This window comes from Diuraphis noxia, unplaced genomic scaffold (genome assembly GCF_037042655.1).
Source record: "Diuraphis noxia isolate RWA-SAM2 unplaced genomic scaffold, SU_Dnox_SAM2 contig0002, whole genome shotgun sequence".
NCBI classification, from domain to species: Eukaryota; Metazoa; Arthropoda; class Insecta; order Hemiptera; family Aphididae; genus Diuraphis; species Diuraphis noxia.
In genome coordinates, this window is record NW_028301712.1 from 5,190,013 (window position 1) to 5,207,231 (window position 17,219).

The 17,219-nt window shown below is 25.7% G+C and overlaps 2 protein-coding genes and 1 pseudogene across 6 annotated transcripts in view; 1 reads left to right on the top strand and 2 right to left on the bottom strand.

Annotated features, from left to right (window-relative positions):
* Positions 1-17,219, top strand: part of LOC107167827 (neurobeachin-like protein 1) — a 121,219-nt gene that overhangs the window by 37,068 nt on the left and 66,932 nt on the right. For all 4 annotated transcript variants that reach the window (XM_089219216.1, XM_089219218.1, XM_089219219.1 and 1 more), the window contains 2 exons: positions 280-429; positions 882-1,039. In XM_089219216.1, coding sequence (XP_089075342.1) covers positions 280-429; positions 882-1,039 — 308 coding nt within the window. The remainder of the gene's footprint in view (positions 1-279; positions 430-881; positions 1,040-17,219) is intronic.
* Positions 2,406-3,519, bottom strand: LOC107167985 (uncharacterized). The gene is made up of 2 exons (XM_015517229.2): positions 3,363-3,519; positions 2,406-3,251 (listed from the first exon to the last, which is right to left on the bottom strand). The coding sequence occupies exons 1-2, from the start codon at positions 3,366-3,368 to the stop codon at positions 2,574-2,576; spliced, it is 684 nt and encodes a 227-aa protein (XP_015372715.1). The 5' UTR covers positions 3,369-3,519; the 3' UTR covers positions 2,406-2,573.
* Positions 7,409-12,754, bottom strand: LOC107167976 (uncharacterized; annotated as a pseudogene). The gene is made up of 2 exons (XR_016190203.1): positions 12,616-12,754; positions 7,409-8,593 (listed from the first exon to the last, which is right to left on the bottom strand). The product of XR_016190203.1 is annotated as an uncharacterized LOC107167976 (transcript).

The following is a 17,219-nucleotide window of genomic DNA, read 5'->3' on the forward strand; positions in this document are numbered from 1 at the left end:
AGTTTCACTAGTTCCGAATTAACATTGTCTTGTTCCATTCACTGACACCCTCATTCTATAATGGTACATAGAGAAATTTGCTGTTCATCATAACACTGACACGTCAAATAATTGCATGTTTACCTTTGACCCCCCGAAAGATGTGATTTAAATTCTGATCACAATGGGTAATATTCATAGAACGTTGTCTTGTCACACCTGTAGAATGGAAAGTACGACATTCGCTGGATGATGATTGATGTTGTGTTTATGACGTTTATGTATTTTGTTTTTGCGCAGGTATCGGACCTTTGCAAAGACTACCGTCGATCTATGAATGCCGAGATCACCGAGTCCATGAATACGTTTTGGGCGGAGTGCTATGAGTCATACAAGAATGCATTGGACACCAGAAGTAAACTTGTAGCTGAAAGTCGAAAATCTTTTCAGGTAATAAAATTGTACGTCATTTAATATTCGCAGTAGGTAGACCTTATTTTAAAAATTAAATTATTATACAAGTGGGCTTGATTCATTACTTAGAGGCCATTTTAATTTGATTACATAACGTCCTAAAGTGTACTCGAGATCTCTACGTGTAATTTTGTTTGGAGAATAGATTTAGTGACTCGTGTTTTTTGCTTAACTTTAGGAAGTAACTATTACATACCTACTATAAAACTATTATTGTTGCTGACTTTCTATTTTTTAGTATTAATCTAATTAGCAACATATTCAGCGTATGAATATTTTTCAGTTAAGTTATTAATAAATATATTGTAGCTTAGCTTACCTATCAATTAAGCGGTGTGCATTAATTTTGTCACGGTAATTAAACGCGCTTTCATTCAATCATATGAAAAAAAACTGAAATTATGTGTAGTAATTATGTTATTTTTTAGGCGTTGATATTAGAGCCTTTTAAGATTAAAAAAGAAGAAGAAGAATCAAGAATATATTTAATGGAAAATCAGAAAAAGGCTCAAAGATTATTGGTTCGTGCTAAATGGAGACAAATTAAAGGATACCTGTGCGGAGAAAGAGGACCCTGGAAGTCAAGGTTAGTTCCTTTTTTATGCTTTTATATTTTTTTTCGTTTTTACATTAATCGAAAATTAAAAAATATTTCTTTGACATTTTTTTGTCAGTTAAATTTAGTTGGTATTTTTTAATAAAACATTAAAAAAAATTATATATGTAGGAGGTAGGTATATCATTATTTTATATCACTGTATATTAAAAAAAAAACAACGTCAACGTTTCCGAAAGTTGCCAACCTACCCACATAGTTGTCACGAACGACGTAAGGATTTGATTATATTTTAATTACGCTTTGACAATTTAAAGTCATTTATTTTGCTCACAAAAATAAATTATTACTAAGTACCTAAAACATTATATCAAGTAACTGTCTTAATAGCTTAACAGCTAATTATCTCATTTCTAAATTCATATGATGAAACCACCTGTTTTTTGATATTGTATGATATAAATATATTTAGTTAATATCCGTTCTCTTAAGAATCTATTTGTTATTTAGAAAATAATATTCAAGTGATAAAAATGCTGTTTGGCACTTGCTGAAATAATAAACTCAATGTGATATTTTGTTAATGTCAATAGTGTAATAATATAGTGACTCATCCTTATATAATATTGTGTATACATAATATTACTCTCGAAGTCTCGTGTGTGATACATATAATATTATAGTTGTTTTTGTATATTTATTTTAATACGCTGTTGATATTTTTAAATGAACAAATTCGTTAATTGCTGCAAAATGTAACTATAAAGGTAAAGGTGGTATTCGAATACTTCAATTCTTAAAATATAATGTTTATAAAATATAAACCGATAATTTAGTTTTTAAAGAACATACTAAGTACTAAATAATCTATTTGTTTTATAATTATTAAAAAGTAAAAAAAATCGTATTAATTATTGATTTAGTAATTGTATATTACACCTTTGATATATATAATATCAATTTTTTCTTTTACCCCACAAAATAAAGTAAGTGTGGAGATTTAATTGAACATAGAAATTGACTGATGCTATTTAAGTATGTGCCATGTGACTAGCGGTTCTATAGTTTCACTACCCAACTCAATTATATATTGTGGTTAATTTGCGTATTTAAGGTTTGGCTGAAAATAATTTATCTTTCCACTACATATTTTAGTATCCAATAAAATTAAATTCCACGATACGTAATGAGGGATGTCATTTTATTGCGTACTTACTACTTATTGAGTTATTGACTATTGTAGTACCTATTCTGTATCAGTTGTAACCACTTAAGTAATTATTATGTATCAGTGATTTATCTAGTGAATAAATTGAGTCATTCAACTTTTTTTTTTTTTAACGAAACATATTTTAATAAAGCAATCAAAAATTTTAATAATAATAGAACAAAAATATTATTAAATATATTAATTAACTTTATTTGGATTTTATTTTTTTTTACAGTTTGTCATTTAAATAAATAAATAAATATAAAAAATGAATAATAATATAACATAACCGTCTGTATTATAAATTAAATTGTATTTTTTTTAGCAATGTATTAATCGTATTAAACGTTTATATTAATAACCTGTTTTGGTTTTGGTTTCGGGCACAGCTAACGTATTCTTCAATGGTTTTGAGCCTGAGGGCGCATACCTGACTGGTTCAACTTCGATGGTGTCTACTTTGATAGTTTCTACATCGTCTGTTGACACCGATGGTACAAACACGGCTTGTTGCACGTCCGATTTCTGTACGTACGCGTTGAATCCGTTGGTCGGGTCAGCTGTGTAGTCTACGGTTCTCCTGGTGCCATCGGGTTCGATCAAACTGTATCTGCCCTTAACGACATCTCCTTGGCGGGTTTCCTCTTGACTCTTGGAGTCGCCGGTTATCTGATCCTGTACCTGGTACGCGAATGTGTACGATGGGTCAGGCTGAATTTGAGCGGGTACGACTTGCACGACTTTGGCGACCGGTACAGTCGGTGTGACAAGTTTAGCTGGGGACACGGCGACGGGAACGGTTCTGGCCGGTGTAACGATTTTGGCTGGGGTAGTGGCCACAACTTTGGCCGCCGGTGCTGTGTAGGCCGTGTATGCCAACAACGGTGCTGATTGGTAGTATGGCTGCAAATAAGCCCAAGGGACTGGTCCGTGGGATGTGAACGAAGACTCGACGTAAGCCGTGGGTGCACCGGTTAGGACAACTTCGGTTGCTGAAATCATAGCAACTACTAAGGGCAGAACAATGAATACCTGAAACATGTTTTAATATTATTTCTTATTTCTGTCAGTCTGGATGGACTGTCATTTGAACGTAAAATAAACGATTTATTTGTTTAGCGGCTAAATATTTATTACACTTACCTTCATTTTGTTGAGGTTTTTGAGTCTGAGAATCGAATACTTCTTCTATTTGTAGTAGTAGTATCTACTGTTTGAAGTGATTGATTGTGATGTGATTCGATCTTGGTCGACTCTGGTTTATATATTGTTTAAAAGGCCCTCTACCCCACCATTTTTAAGGACATCTCGTACGTGTAGACAAATATAATTCATATCGATGAGCATGATCATATTATTCAGTTCTGGCGCCGTGTTTAGAATTATATTAAATTTCATGTCTTAAATGACCATGATGCATCTTCATAGTTTGAATTTTGCAATGAAATAGATCATTAAGTAAATTTTGTTTTCGAGCCAAATGTACAAATAGAATTTGACCCTTTTATGTACTTGGCCAATATATATGTATTAATTGTCACAGATTTATCTGTTTTATTTACATTATTAAATTATAAAATTAATAAATAAGGATCAATAACTTATAGATATACAAAAAAATTAAAACATAATAAAATTAAAAATATTTTTAAATAAAAATGTTATTAATCACAAAGTTGTATTAATGCATTTTTATAATAATTATCGTATGTTGGCAAGTTTAAATAAATTGTTTGTTGTGGAATAGCTTAATATTAGAACGCGTACGTGAAAGATGGTCCGACACGCATTTACCGAGGACGTATTTATAATGTACAATGCATACCTGATATGAGTCTAGGCCGTGAATTAATATATTTGCATTTTTATCAAATGGGAAGTGAACATCATATGATATTTTGTAGACTCTTTATGCATAAGAATATTCTCTATAAAACTATATCATTGGAAATAATAGAAACATATACAACTTAGAATACCAATATACTATTTAATAATCAATAACAGTATGATCTTGAACAAAAAATATATTAACATCCTGCACACATGGACATTGAACATATTATACATAATGCGTATATGTTTATTGTTTACAGAATTTCACCACCACCCCCTCCCCATAATCCATAAAAAGATCTCTCAGATTCCCTTGTAGACATTAAGATGTTAATCATAACAATATTAGTTAAGTAATTTTAATAAAGATTTATGTACAATAATAATGACAACTATATTGTTATTTCGATGGATAATTGATAGGTATTATACACTATATGTATCATTCCATTGCTATATTTAGACGCAATGTTTATTTCAAATTAATATTGTCATGATAAAAACATATACAAATACAAAAAAATGGTACTGTAAAAGTACGAATACTAGTAAAAAAGTCAAACCTAGGTTTGCTGACTTCTGAATCTGTGAATGCCCGGATTCTCGTCTTTTATTATGATTGATCACAGTAAATTCTAGGGTAATTAGTATTTGAAAATTGTTTTACTTATTTAATTTCAATTGAGTTTAAATTGTATTTAAAAAAAATATAATACAATTTATAAATACCTATACTACTAAAATATAAATTATAGATTTGCGTAAATGCGAGGACAAATTAAATAATTTTTGTAGTTAAAAAAATACATAATGTTTATTTTGTCATATTTTTATAATTTTGGAATATAAAGATGACTTATCCAATGATTTACTATTTATCGTTTATCTGGACAGTAGTTTTCATTAATCATTTGGTGTTAAACCGATATATTTTGTATATTATCTTAACATTTATCAAAAGATCAGTAATAACCTGAAATTTGAAGATTTAGAGGTAGCAGTCAGTAAGTTTTAATGGTATTCGTATTTTACCTTAAAATATAAATTATGTATATTTCGTAGGCCATTTGGCAAATTGGTCTTTTTGCGAAAAGACTATAGGCTCTTTGCAATGGGGTAGCCGGTTTGCAAACTATTTATTTTTTTTCGTAACAGCCTGCCGTTTTTCAGGTTTATTGCATCCGGACTACAGCACTTAGGCATTTTAAGAACTGCGATCATTTTAATACGGTAATGCCCATTTTACTTATTTTACATGTGAAGTTAAGTTTATTGAACTTAGAATATTGACTCAAAAAAACCTAGTCTTTTCGCAAAAAGACCAATTTGCCAAATGGCCTACGACATAAACATATTATAGAGCTATTATAAATATTTTAAACATAATTAAAAATTCTAAAAGTAGTTTCATTAAAAATTTTTTATATCTACTGTAAATAGTTTAACACTTTGTTAGAACATTTATTTTTGAGTTTTTAGATTTCTTCAAAGAAAACTTAAAAGAGTTAAAAGATTGACTTACCTATCATAAATATTGTTCATGATTTCCTAGTTTTACAACAATTTAATTCTATTAAAGAATTTTGTTATTTGTAATTTGTAATTTGTAAACTGATTTGTAATAGCATGTTGAGACATTTTAATCTTAATTAATAAATAAAAAAAATTCTATTAAATCAAAAAAAATATAATTACATTATGAATTTTACATTTTCAAAGTTAATAATCAAATCATTAATATTGTGACTGAGAGGAAATTCAATTGTTACTAATTCATATTTGTTGAAATGGAACTTAAAATATTACTTTTAATCTCCTATAATTATAAATTTATTGTTTCATACAAAATATCTCATCGTTCATATTTTTGGTAGTTGCAAAACCTTGGAATTTTTAAAGTAAAATAAACATATTTAAAGTATTACATAATAATATGATAATTTAAGGGAAAAATGTATTCATTTAAAAGGTTATAATAATCCATTTTTAAATTATATGTGTTCCTCTAGTTTTTAGTGGTTAGTTGTCTTCATTCAACTCCCCTAACGGTATATTATGGTTTTTAAATTATAACATTTGATGACAAGGTGTCCAAAACCTAATCTATTTTATTAATATATATATTAAACATTTGTTTTTAATTTTACAAAGTGTATATTTCAGTGACTCCATGTATTATATTTTACACATATGATAAGTCCAATTTTATATTGATTTGATTTTAGGATTTAATTTAATAATGTTTAGTTTGCAAGAAGTTGAACTTAAAAAAATAACCTATTTTGAAATTACATTATTTTGAATATTTAGTATTTACTATAGTACTATACTTAACTTCTCATGAAATGTTTAATGCGATACCTAAAAAATTCATAAATGCATTTCACACATATTATTTCCTTGAAAAATAGTCAACAAGCATTATAAATGTAATGATTTATTAATGGATACAACATGAATATGTTATAGCATTGTTTTGTAGACTGTTGTAGTATTACAATGTGTGTATTTTTATTTACATTTTATAAATAAAGATTCATTAAAATTTAGTTCTACTTATTTTTTCAATTAAAAATACGATCACGTAGTACATACTAATAGTTTTATGCCCAGTGTTAAATATATTACTATATCTCTATTACTTTATAGTTTGAATTAATTGTTATTCATTATGTACCTTTTACTTTTCAAATGTATTTTTAAATCACTCATATGTTTTGTTCGTGCTTTTCTGTATAATGATTGAATTTAATTAATAAATTAAATTAAATTATCAAATAATTATAATATAATCCAATTTCGCTTTCCATATGATTTCTATCCACCTGCATTTGCTTTAATTTTAAATTTAATCTTTGTAATTCATCTGAACTAATCATAATATTATAATGTAATTGATAATGTTTGGATGGTTTAAATATGATTTTAATGTTTTATTGCCGTTATTTTAACATTAAATATATATTGGATGCCGTGCATATACTTATTCATTTTTAATTTGCTTGATGTTATCGATTAGGTTATTATTTAAAAAAAAGTGTAATTTATAGCATTCATAAAGGGAGAAAGTGACTAGTACGTATAGTTCTATATTTTAAGGTTTACTAAGTTATTTTAGATTTATATGATATCGAGTTAAGTCATAATAATTTGTTAACGTGTTTGTATACGCAATATAGTCATTCACGCATATTTACTATTATATTATTATAGACAATACATATATCCATAATCAACATTATTATATGCATCCGTTTAAGATTAAAGTTTTCACTAATAAATACTAAATATATGATTAAATATAGATATTTATTTTCTTATTAAATTACAAAAATGCATAACAATACCTATATTTAAATATAAAATAATTTTAGCTAATACGTGAATATATATTATTTTACTTGAAAGTTTTACATGTATATCAACATTGAGTATAATATCTACTATATAATCGTATTATAATCTCTACTCAATGATGTTATGTGGTTTTTTCGATAATATTTATTCAATCTGATTATTACAAATAACATCAATAATAAAATAACAATATTAATACATTAATCGTATACTTATAATATATTACTATATTAAATTATTATTATTTTCGTTTGTTTGGTCGCCATTGTTCCACCACCGTACTTAATTCAATCAACAGTTTTACCTTTGTTGTGGTATTTATGGTTGGTAATTTTCCAATTTTTTGGTCATTTCGATCGGAGTTTCTGCCTTTCTGGATTTGTTACATTTTTGTAATATTTTTCCAACTCGGTTTTTGTAGTATTCAACTCTGTCTTAACAACTACCGGCTTTAAAGCTCTTGAAATATTGTCTGGTCTGTCATTCCGTCTGTCGTTGGATCCGTCTGACTTCCGCGTGATGGCCGCCCCTTGTAATTCGGTACTCAGGTCGATCGTGCCTTTAAAAACTATATCCGTTTCGTGTGGTTCTGATAAATTATTATAGTTCGCCAGTCCGTCACTGCCGACAATTATCGGTGCATCATGTCGGTCATTCGAATCGCCAACGTGGCCGTCAATTATTTTATAGCCGTAACTGTACCGTCTCGACTCCGGTAAACCATCGATTCGCGTTTCCGAGTAAACTGTAGCAGTTGCAGTAGACGGATAATTATTATTATTACCATCGTACGTCGGTCGATTTTCCGTTTGCTGCTCATCATTTGAATATAATATAGACGTTTCCGGGCTACGTAGTTGTGGACGTTCGTTTCGAGCTTTCGAATACTTAGCTGAGTCGTAAATCAGTGCTCGTCGGTTTTCGCTATTGGGTACAAAGTATTGTATCGGCGCTTGGATTGCGTGATTTATCAAAGGTATTTTCCCCGTGTTTATCACTAGTGGTATTGCTTGATACTGCTGATCTGCGGGCACTGGATAATGAAGCGATTCGTATGAGATCCCAGACTTGGAAGGCAGTATAATTATGGGACTTAGGGAGTCGGTTCTAGGGTCGGTTGGCACTTGACAAGAATTTTTTGAGAGTATAGAGAAAAAGAAGAAGATAATAAAAATCAAAACCTGTTAAATGAAAAAAAATTAATTTTAAAAAGCGTATTGTTTTCTTAAAAAAATAAATATAATTATTCCCTATACCTACTATGTGTATTGTTTCATAAATACCAACTTTATTTTTATGATAATGTTAAAATGTATTCCTCTTATAATTATTAGTTATTGAATACGCTAGAACTGTAGGTATTTAAGTAAAATATGTAGTGTATGTAATTGAAGTACAAAGGGAATGGATATATATATTATATACATGGTGTAACAGATAGAACTGACTTTTGGAATAACTTTTGTTCAAATTTATTTTTTTATTAATTTTTTTTTTTTTTTTTTTGTTCATTGGTGACCCTAGCGCTAATATATTATACTTTTTCTATGTTTCATTTTTTAGTATTGAAAATAAAAAAATTTAAATTTTGTAAAAAATTATTTGGATAAATTCAAAATTGCCTATTTTTGATTCTGATTATAAGAACAATTTGATGGTAAAAAGATTTATTTAAGTCAAGTAGTTCATTTTTTAGAATTTTTTTAAAACTCAATACCTACCTATGTTTTTAGTTAAATTAATTTGAAACGCAATAACTTTTTTAAAAATATGATTTTTGAGAATTTGCTGACATGAGTACCTATATTTATTAAATTATTAACTTATTATATAATATTATCAATTTTTGTCATACGATGAATTGTCATATTTTTTTTTTTTTTTTTATCAGGTCTTTCTGTTACACCCTGTATACATGAGAAAAAATTTATAGTAATACATTATATTTTTACTGATAATTTATTTGTAACGTCCTTGAAAATAATTTAAGTGAAGTGTCGTTTGTGGTTGATTTAACAGAATGAAATTGATAAAAAATTATCAATTGGAAACGGCCAAAATTGTAATTAATGGTAATCAGATTGTATTGAAATTCTTGCTTGATATAATATTATTATTTTTTGCACAATACTAGTATATAAAAACAGACGTGAAATCGGGCAATTGCATATTTCGCCATCATTTCTTAGGAATTTAATGTATAGTTTAATCAAATACAAGTCTCCAAGTCCGCGTGACTAGAAATTATAATAGTATTACTTTGACAGTGCTTGTTTTCAATTAATAATATGTCAGCGTACTTGTGTTGACCTATGCTAGTATGCTATATATGTATCATATTATAAATCTATTTACAATACACATATTTCGCATATATTAATGTAGTTGTATGCATCGTATAATGCGCGTACGGTACGCGGCGTACCTCTTGTAAGCTTGTTATATAAATAGCAGTAATTAGATAAAGATTTTCAAACTTGAGATTAATATAAATTCGATATCAACTTGGTTTTAAATGAATATTACTGCAAATTCCAGAGCTTTTATTTTTTTTTAACTAAATAAACGTTGTGTATTTAATAGTTTTGAAAATACATAACAGTTTTTAATATAATATTTTATATGTTGTTATAAGTCTATAGCAGTAAATATACAGTATTCTCGTTAATTTGTGTAACCAATAATTGTTCTAGGTGCTAACTAGCTCCTATAACCTGTTAGTGTAACGTTTGACTATACTTATTATTTCAATCTTAACTATTTTTTGGACAATAAAATATTAAAAACTATTTTTTTCTTAATTATTTAAGATTATTAAATATCAATTTAATTCAGTAAAATATTTTAGCAAACGTCAAGAAAGTAATAAAATAGTTTTTCATAGTTATAACCTGCTTTAAGTTTTAAATTAATTTTAATCGTAATTTTTTTAATCTAAAACTTGTAATTGAAAAATAAAAACCGCACTTATTTATAACCTTACTTAAAACCACCAATTTAACCAAGTTATACTTAATTAATATATCTAATATTAATATGATAAGTCCATCATAAATTAAAATATAAGTGCTTGCTGTTACAACAACATGCATAATCAGATAAATTCCAATATTGAAAAAATAAGTTATTTTAGAAATGGATTTATTATGTTTTACAATTTTTATGCAACAGTCAGATAAATCCGGATTTTAAGGCTTAAAATATTGCTTAATAGTTATAAATAAGAACAACAATGAAATTGCAATTAATATCGGATATATTATACTTAGTAATGTACTTTATACATCATAAAATAAAATAGTAACAAACTTAGACATAATGATCAAATAAATCTATGCTCCCCTCTACTAGTAAACAAATAATTTGTAACTAAAAACAATTTTTTTTCAAAAAGTACAGTATTGTGTATAATTATGTAAAGAATAATAAACAAAATTAGATTTAGCAAATATTTAGTCACTAGAAATAATTTTTTTTTAACTAAAGAATTTCAAAAAGTGACCCATTTAAGATTTAACGTGTAGCGATAAACACCATATTAAATAATATGTCATAATATACAGAGTGTTCCACAAAGATTTAACCATTTCGTTATCAGATAACCGGGTTATTTCATGAAATAATGGAGATATAAAAATTTTGGTTTTGTTATAAGACTCACAGGGATAAGAAATACAATTGTATCATTTTTAATTTATTTTAATGTTTTGGTAAAAAAATTTTAAAAATATATTTTTTATTTAATTATTTCCAAAAATATTAAAGATAGTCATTTTGTGGAGTTTATTTTTCTGAAAACATTGAAGTTTCAAAATTTTAGTTTCATTAATTTCCCGATTTTTAATATTTTTTCTAGTTTTGAAGAAATAAAATATGATTATAACTAGCACATTGAAATCGTCCTGGTGGCCGTGAAAGCACGCTCGAGGCGTGGTGTTTCACATGTTTGATAACGGTGTTAAAAAATTCTCAATCAAAAGTAAAAAAATAATTTAAATCTGGAAATAAACAAAATAAAATTTTGAAATGTCAATATTTTCAGAAAAATGAACTCTACAAAATGGTACCTAGTAGTAATTTTTTTTGGAAATAATTAAATAAAAAAATACATTTTTTAACTGTTTTACCAAAACATTAAAATAAATTAAAATATGAAATGATTGTAGTTCTTATTCCTGTAAGTCTTATTACAAAACCAGAATTTCGATATCTCTATTATTTCCGGAGATATCGCAATGGGTAAATCCTCGTGGGACACCCGGTATAATTATATGCATATCATTTTAAATGATTTAAAGTTTAAAATTTAAAATTTAGAACAATCTGAATGAATGCATTGTATAGTGTGATATAATTAATTTCATTATTTCTATATAATATTTTACTATTGTGTAAAGTGTGACTGTAAAGATAATCTGTAGTTTTTTTTTCATACAAATGTTGTCACATTGCTTGATCGATGTTATCCATAGAGGAAATAACGGGTGTGTGGTTTTTCCTTTTTGGAATAAAGCTTTATGGGAAAAAAGTATATATTTATTTTTGAAATAAAAAAACGATTCTTATAACTAGAACCATATTTAGTGTCAGAGTGGTTAGAGAATTTGGGTCATACTATTACTATATTTTACTTAATTATTACCTTCATAATATATATATATATATATATGTGTATATAAGATACTGTTAGGTACCAGATACGTTCTGTTAGTCATAATTGTAAAATATTTTAGGTTGTTATTAAATGCATATATTACATTCAACATATATTCGTTTTATAAGCATTAAAAGGTTTATTTTGTTAAATAAATCAATCGTATTATCCTTTGTAGTAATTTATGAAAAACATTTACCTTGTTAATATCACATTTTCATTCGAATATTTTATTCTTATTTATTTTTATAATAATTATGAGACAAATGATTGATAAAAATATGCACACCCAAATAAAAGAATTATTCAAAACATTCAGTATGTAGAATAGGAACATTTTATTATGTCTTCCCGTAACTTGGTATTCTATTTTAATATATAAATATAATAACATTTTTTTGGAATATTTAAGAATTTATATTTAGAATAATGTCAGTAAAATAGCAAAATATTAGAATTATTTTAGTTGATCCTTAATGATAATTTAAATGTAAAGTATTATTATTTTGTGTCACTAAAATTATAAAATATGATTTTTCTTAAACTTACCCAAGCCTTCATCCTGATCCAAATGTTGGTAGTTCTTAAATAAGTTACTACTTAAACATTTCTTTGCATCTACACAAATAAGTACTTTTTGGTGTGTCTGCGTGTATATAAGTATGCATGTATATTTCAAGTATGTATGTATGAGTTTAATGGTTTATATAATGTGTATTTTATACCAGAGTTCCATGTTGAGAGCCCTATTATGTTTTTCCTACAGTGTTATATGCTTCAGAAGGGGTTTCCGTAACAAATTAGCAGAACGATTCGTATTATATTTATTTTTATAAAAATATTACCGCTAACTCATAATTTAATAACATTTTGTTGAAATAGTATTGATAAATTGAATTCTTCATAAAAAGGTGTTTTTAATGAATACCTATCTTTTTTTTTTAAATCTTAATTTAACAAAAAATTAAATTAAGTAAAAAAAATACATATACATTCTTTGAATAATGATAATAATTTTTACACAGATTATAAATTATACAAGTTTTTTTAATCTATGAGAAATTATAATATTATATATCTGTTTAAATATTAAAATTAAAATTAAAAATAACTCCTTGTTTAGTTATGGTGGGTTAAAATCAGCTTAATTTAGATTATTTGTGTTATATTGAATTATTTTAATATATAACTACCCTATTAATCTTTAAGTTTACTTTGTTTATATTTGTATATTTAAATTCAACTTAAATTACTTACACTTCATTGTTATTTAAAAATTGTCTATTAATTAAATATCACATTTTTAATATAAAATTCTTTTCTTTTTTGTAAATGACATAACTTTTTTCCTGGAAAAAATAAAGTTAAGCAAAAAATGAATATCAGTAATCTGTAATAGTCAACAGTTATATTAGCGATATAAAAATATTTTATATTATCTTTTCATAAAGTGTTCTTTATATCCAATATAACTGTGATAAAAAAAACGCCTTTTAATCGTTAAATACAATTTAATATACTTCATAAAAATAAAATATTTATTTTCATTTTAAAATAATTTTTGTAATTTTCAATACGAAATAGTATTATTTTCGCATTTTAAATAAAAATAAAAACATAATTTATAAATTATAATTTAATTAAGGGCTTGCTCATTGTCTTTATTAAGAGGCAATGTGAAAAACGAGAATATTTGTTAAAAACTTGTCTTATAGTAAAAACTTTCACGCATCATTGAGTAATCTAGTTTGATTAATTTTTTTTTCGTTGCATTTATGATAGGTTATATTTTTAAATTTAATTTTCTAATCTGCTCAAATCATTACAGATAATATATCTGTAATAATAATTTAAAAAAATGTATATCCCATTTTATTTATAACCCATCTTTGTAAATTTCGTTGTAAACACTTATTCATGCATATTTTTTAACTTTCTGTAAAATCTTCGGTATTTTTTTTTGTGATCAATAAAAATTTATATATATATATCTGTAATGATTTTACAGTGATGATGTGTGTGTGTTTTATTTTCGTATCCGTGTCTGTGTAAACGATAAGTATTTAATCCAAATAATGCATCGATTTTCAACTTCTATATCTTCTCCGTTGAGAAATGTAATTGCAATTAGGAAGCAAAAGTTATAAAATTCCAGTAGTTTATTCAAATGTAAGAATAAATAAAAATATAAATATATATAAAAAGGTTATTTTTACACAAAGTTTCCGGCAAACTCCAATTTGGTTTTTGGCCTAACTCTAAAAAAAATTATTATAAAATACACTGAATTTTTACCAAATATTTATATTAGCATTTTCTATATATCATACAAGATTCCCCATAAAATGTTGTTAATGGAAATAAAAAAAAAGTAAACATTAATTTACATTAATTTTCTATAATTATCTGAAATTTAAATTTTTATATTGGACGTTCACTTGATTTTTCATTGAATGATTTTCTTATTTGTTGTAATTGAAAAACAAATAATCGTAGGTACTTTAGGTTAGGTTATTTTTCATTTTCTATATTTGATAAAATGTTCAAAATATTTTAACTAGTTTTAGAGACATTTTCAAATTTAAATAATTTAAGTTTTTTTTTTTTCATTAAATGTCATAAATTTGTATTTATCGAGTCAAAAAGCTTTAAATTGAATACAAAGCTATTATAAGCTATTTGTTTTTTAAATTATTGTTAGGTGTTTTTTCCTTAAAAACTACAAATATATTTAGATGTATTTATATTGCATATACTAAACGCCGTTTATTAAAAAGAGATCTTGAAATTAATCAAATATTTTTGGATTGTAAATATTTAAATTTTAAAGTACTAATGAATTGTGGACTAAGTTAAGACATAGGCATTGTAAAGTATGTCTTACTTGTTAGGTTTTGGTTAGGATGAAATTTAAATGAAAAATCATCATAGAAAAATCAGAATGCACTTATTTTATATAGATAATACAAACTAACTTAGTGATATATATATATATATATATGTATGTATATCATATAAAGTTTTTATTATTTTTTATTAAACTAAAGATAAAACTATATAACTATATTTTTAACATATTTTTAGATTAAAATAATAAATAATAATAATAAAAGTTATATAGAAATCATTATTTTTTATTCAGTCTGTGTTAGTATATAGACATTTATTAAAATATTTCATTTTTTTACTAAGGTGTTTTTATTTTGTTTATGATCGTTTTACTTATTTATTTTTTGTAGTATATGAGTAGGTTTTTTATTGTTCTATAACTCTTTCATTAATTAATTATTCAAATTATACAAATGCATAATATTCGTAAAAAAATTTTAAATTTTATTTATATTTCAACTAAGTAATTACATAAGTATTAATATTGATCATTAGAATTATTAAACGTGACTATCTACAGTAATAATATTAAACACTAAACACGTATGCATATTGCAAATAAATATAATATTGGCGTTACGTAAAAAGTTAAGGTATTTCGTCATTATTTTAATAACGTATAAATAATTTAAATATTATGCAATGGTTATTAATAAATAGTCTTATAATGATTTTTGGCGCAGTTGTTATGGCAGGTTACAGAATTCGTTTAAAACTTTAATGTCTATTTGATCAATGGACAGCAATGACTATTTAATTGTCATATTACCCATATAATGTAGTCCAGCTATATGTTGAATATTATTTTCTATTAAACGTATAATATATATTAGGTGCCTAACTTTATTGGCAAATATATTTCAGTTTTTTATATATACATAATATATTAAAGATAAGTGGGAGAAAAAACTATATATACCTATTATTATATATTATATAGGTTAGGTTAGTATAATTATGTTATATATATTATATATTATTATATTATTTAAAATACTTCGGTGAACCTAACGTAGGTATCTTAATTGAAGACGTGGGTGTAAAAACCAGACATCTCTATCTAATAAAAATATTGCAATCTAAAGTTTGACATCACCGGAGAATTATTTTTGTTGCAACAAAAAATAAAACAGACATCTTCATATAACTTTGTATCTAACAATCGGATTTGTCTGATTGTTGCACCAATCGACGCTGATTTTTCTATAGGAAAATACAAAACAAAAAATATGATTTTCGAAAATAAACAAAGATTTCTGGTTGTTGCACCCATGTCTTTAATTTAGATTAAGTAATGAATTTGATAAAATGTAAAATAAATTTATTATAGGTAGTGATAGTGTGGATATAAAGTTATATTAACACATAATGCAATGAAATAAAATTATTTGTGAAAATCTTCTTGTTATATAAGTGTCAAATATTTTATTATAAATAATATCATAATTTTTTAACCAACTACATGGCATTGAAATAATACTTTTTCTGTATTCTGATAATATTCTTACTTAAGAAATTTAACTTTTATTGTTACACTTTTTAACTGAAGGCAAAATCCAACAATGTGTGTTTTAGTGTTGTGTGTTTTATAATATGATTTAGACGTTGTAGGTATGGAATGGCATTAATTAACATCTGCTATACATATAGGTATACAAAAGTTTATTTATAAAACAAATTTTACAAGTAAATTGTACTTGCCGTATTATTTTTTATAGGTAGCTAAGTGTATGAAATATGAATTACGATACCCGTGCTTTTTATACACCATGGTTCATTTTTTTCACTAAATTAATATTTAATTAATTCGGTTAAAAAAATGTGAAATCTGTGTTTAGTATAATAGAATAGGTATTTTGTATATTATTCGCTTTGGTATATTATGCATGGACGTTTTTATTGGAGGTACAGATAACAGATGCGCTCTGTCCAATAACCAATGCAACTTAACTCCAAACATCGAAGTCCTAAAAATGATGTGTGATGATTTACACACATAATAACCTATAAACATTTATACTGATCCATCTCTATACTATACCTCAGACTGTATGTGCTATATTCTTCCGAAGATATGTAGACAAAATATCTTCGTTTTTCTACGTGCATACGGCATATTATATATAAGCAAGTGTTATGTGCTGCAGCCTATATATAAACTCCTTCTTTTGCGACTATTCAACAACGTTATTCATAATGAAGAGTTGTTCATCCCTTCTTCTCAGACATTATAATTTATGATGATTTAATGAAATTGCCTTAAT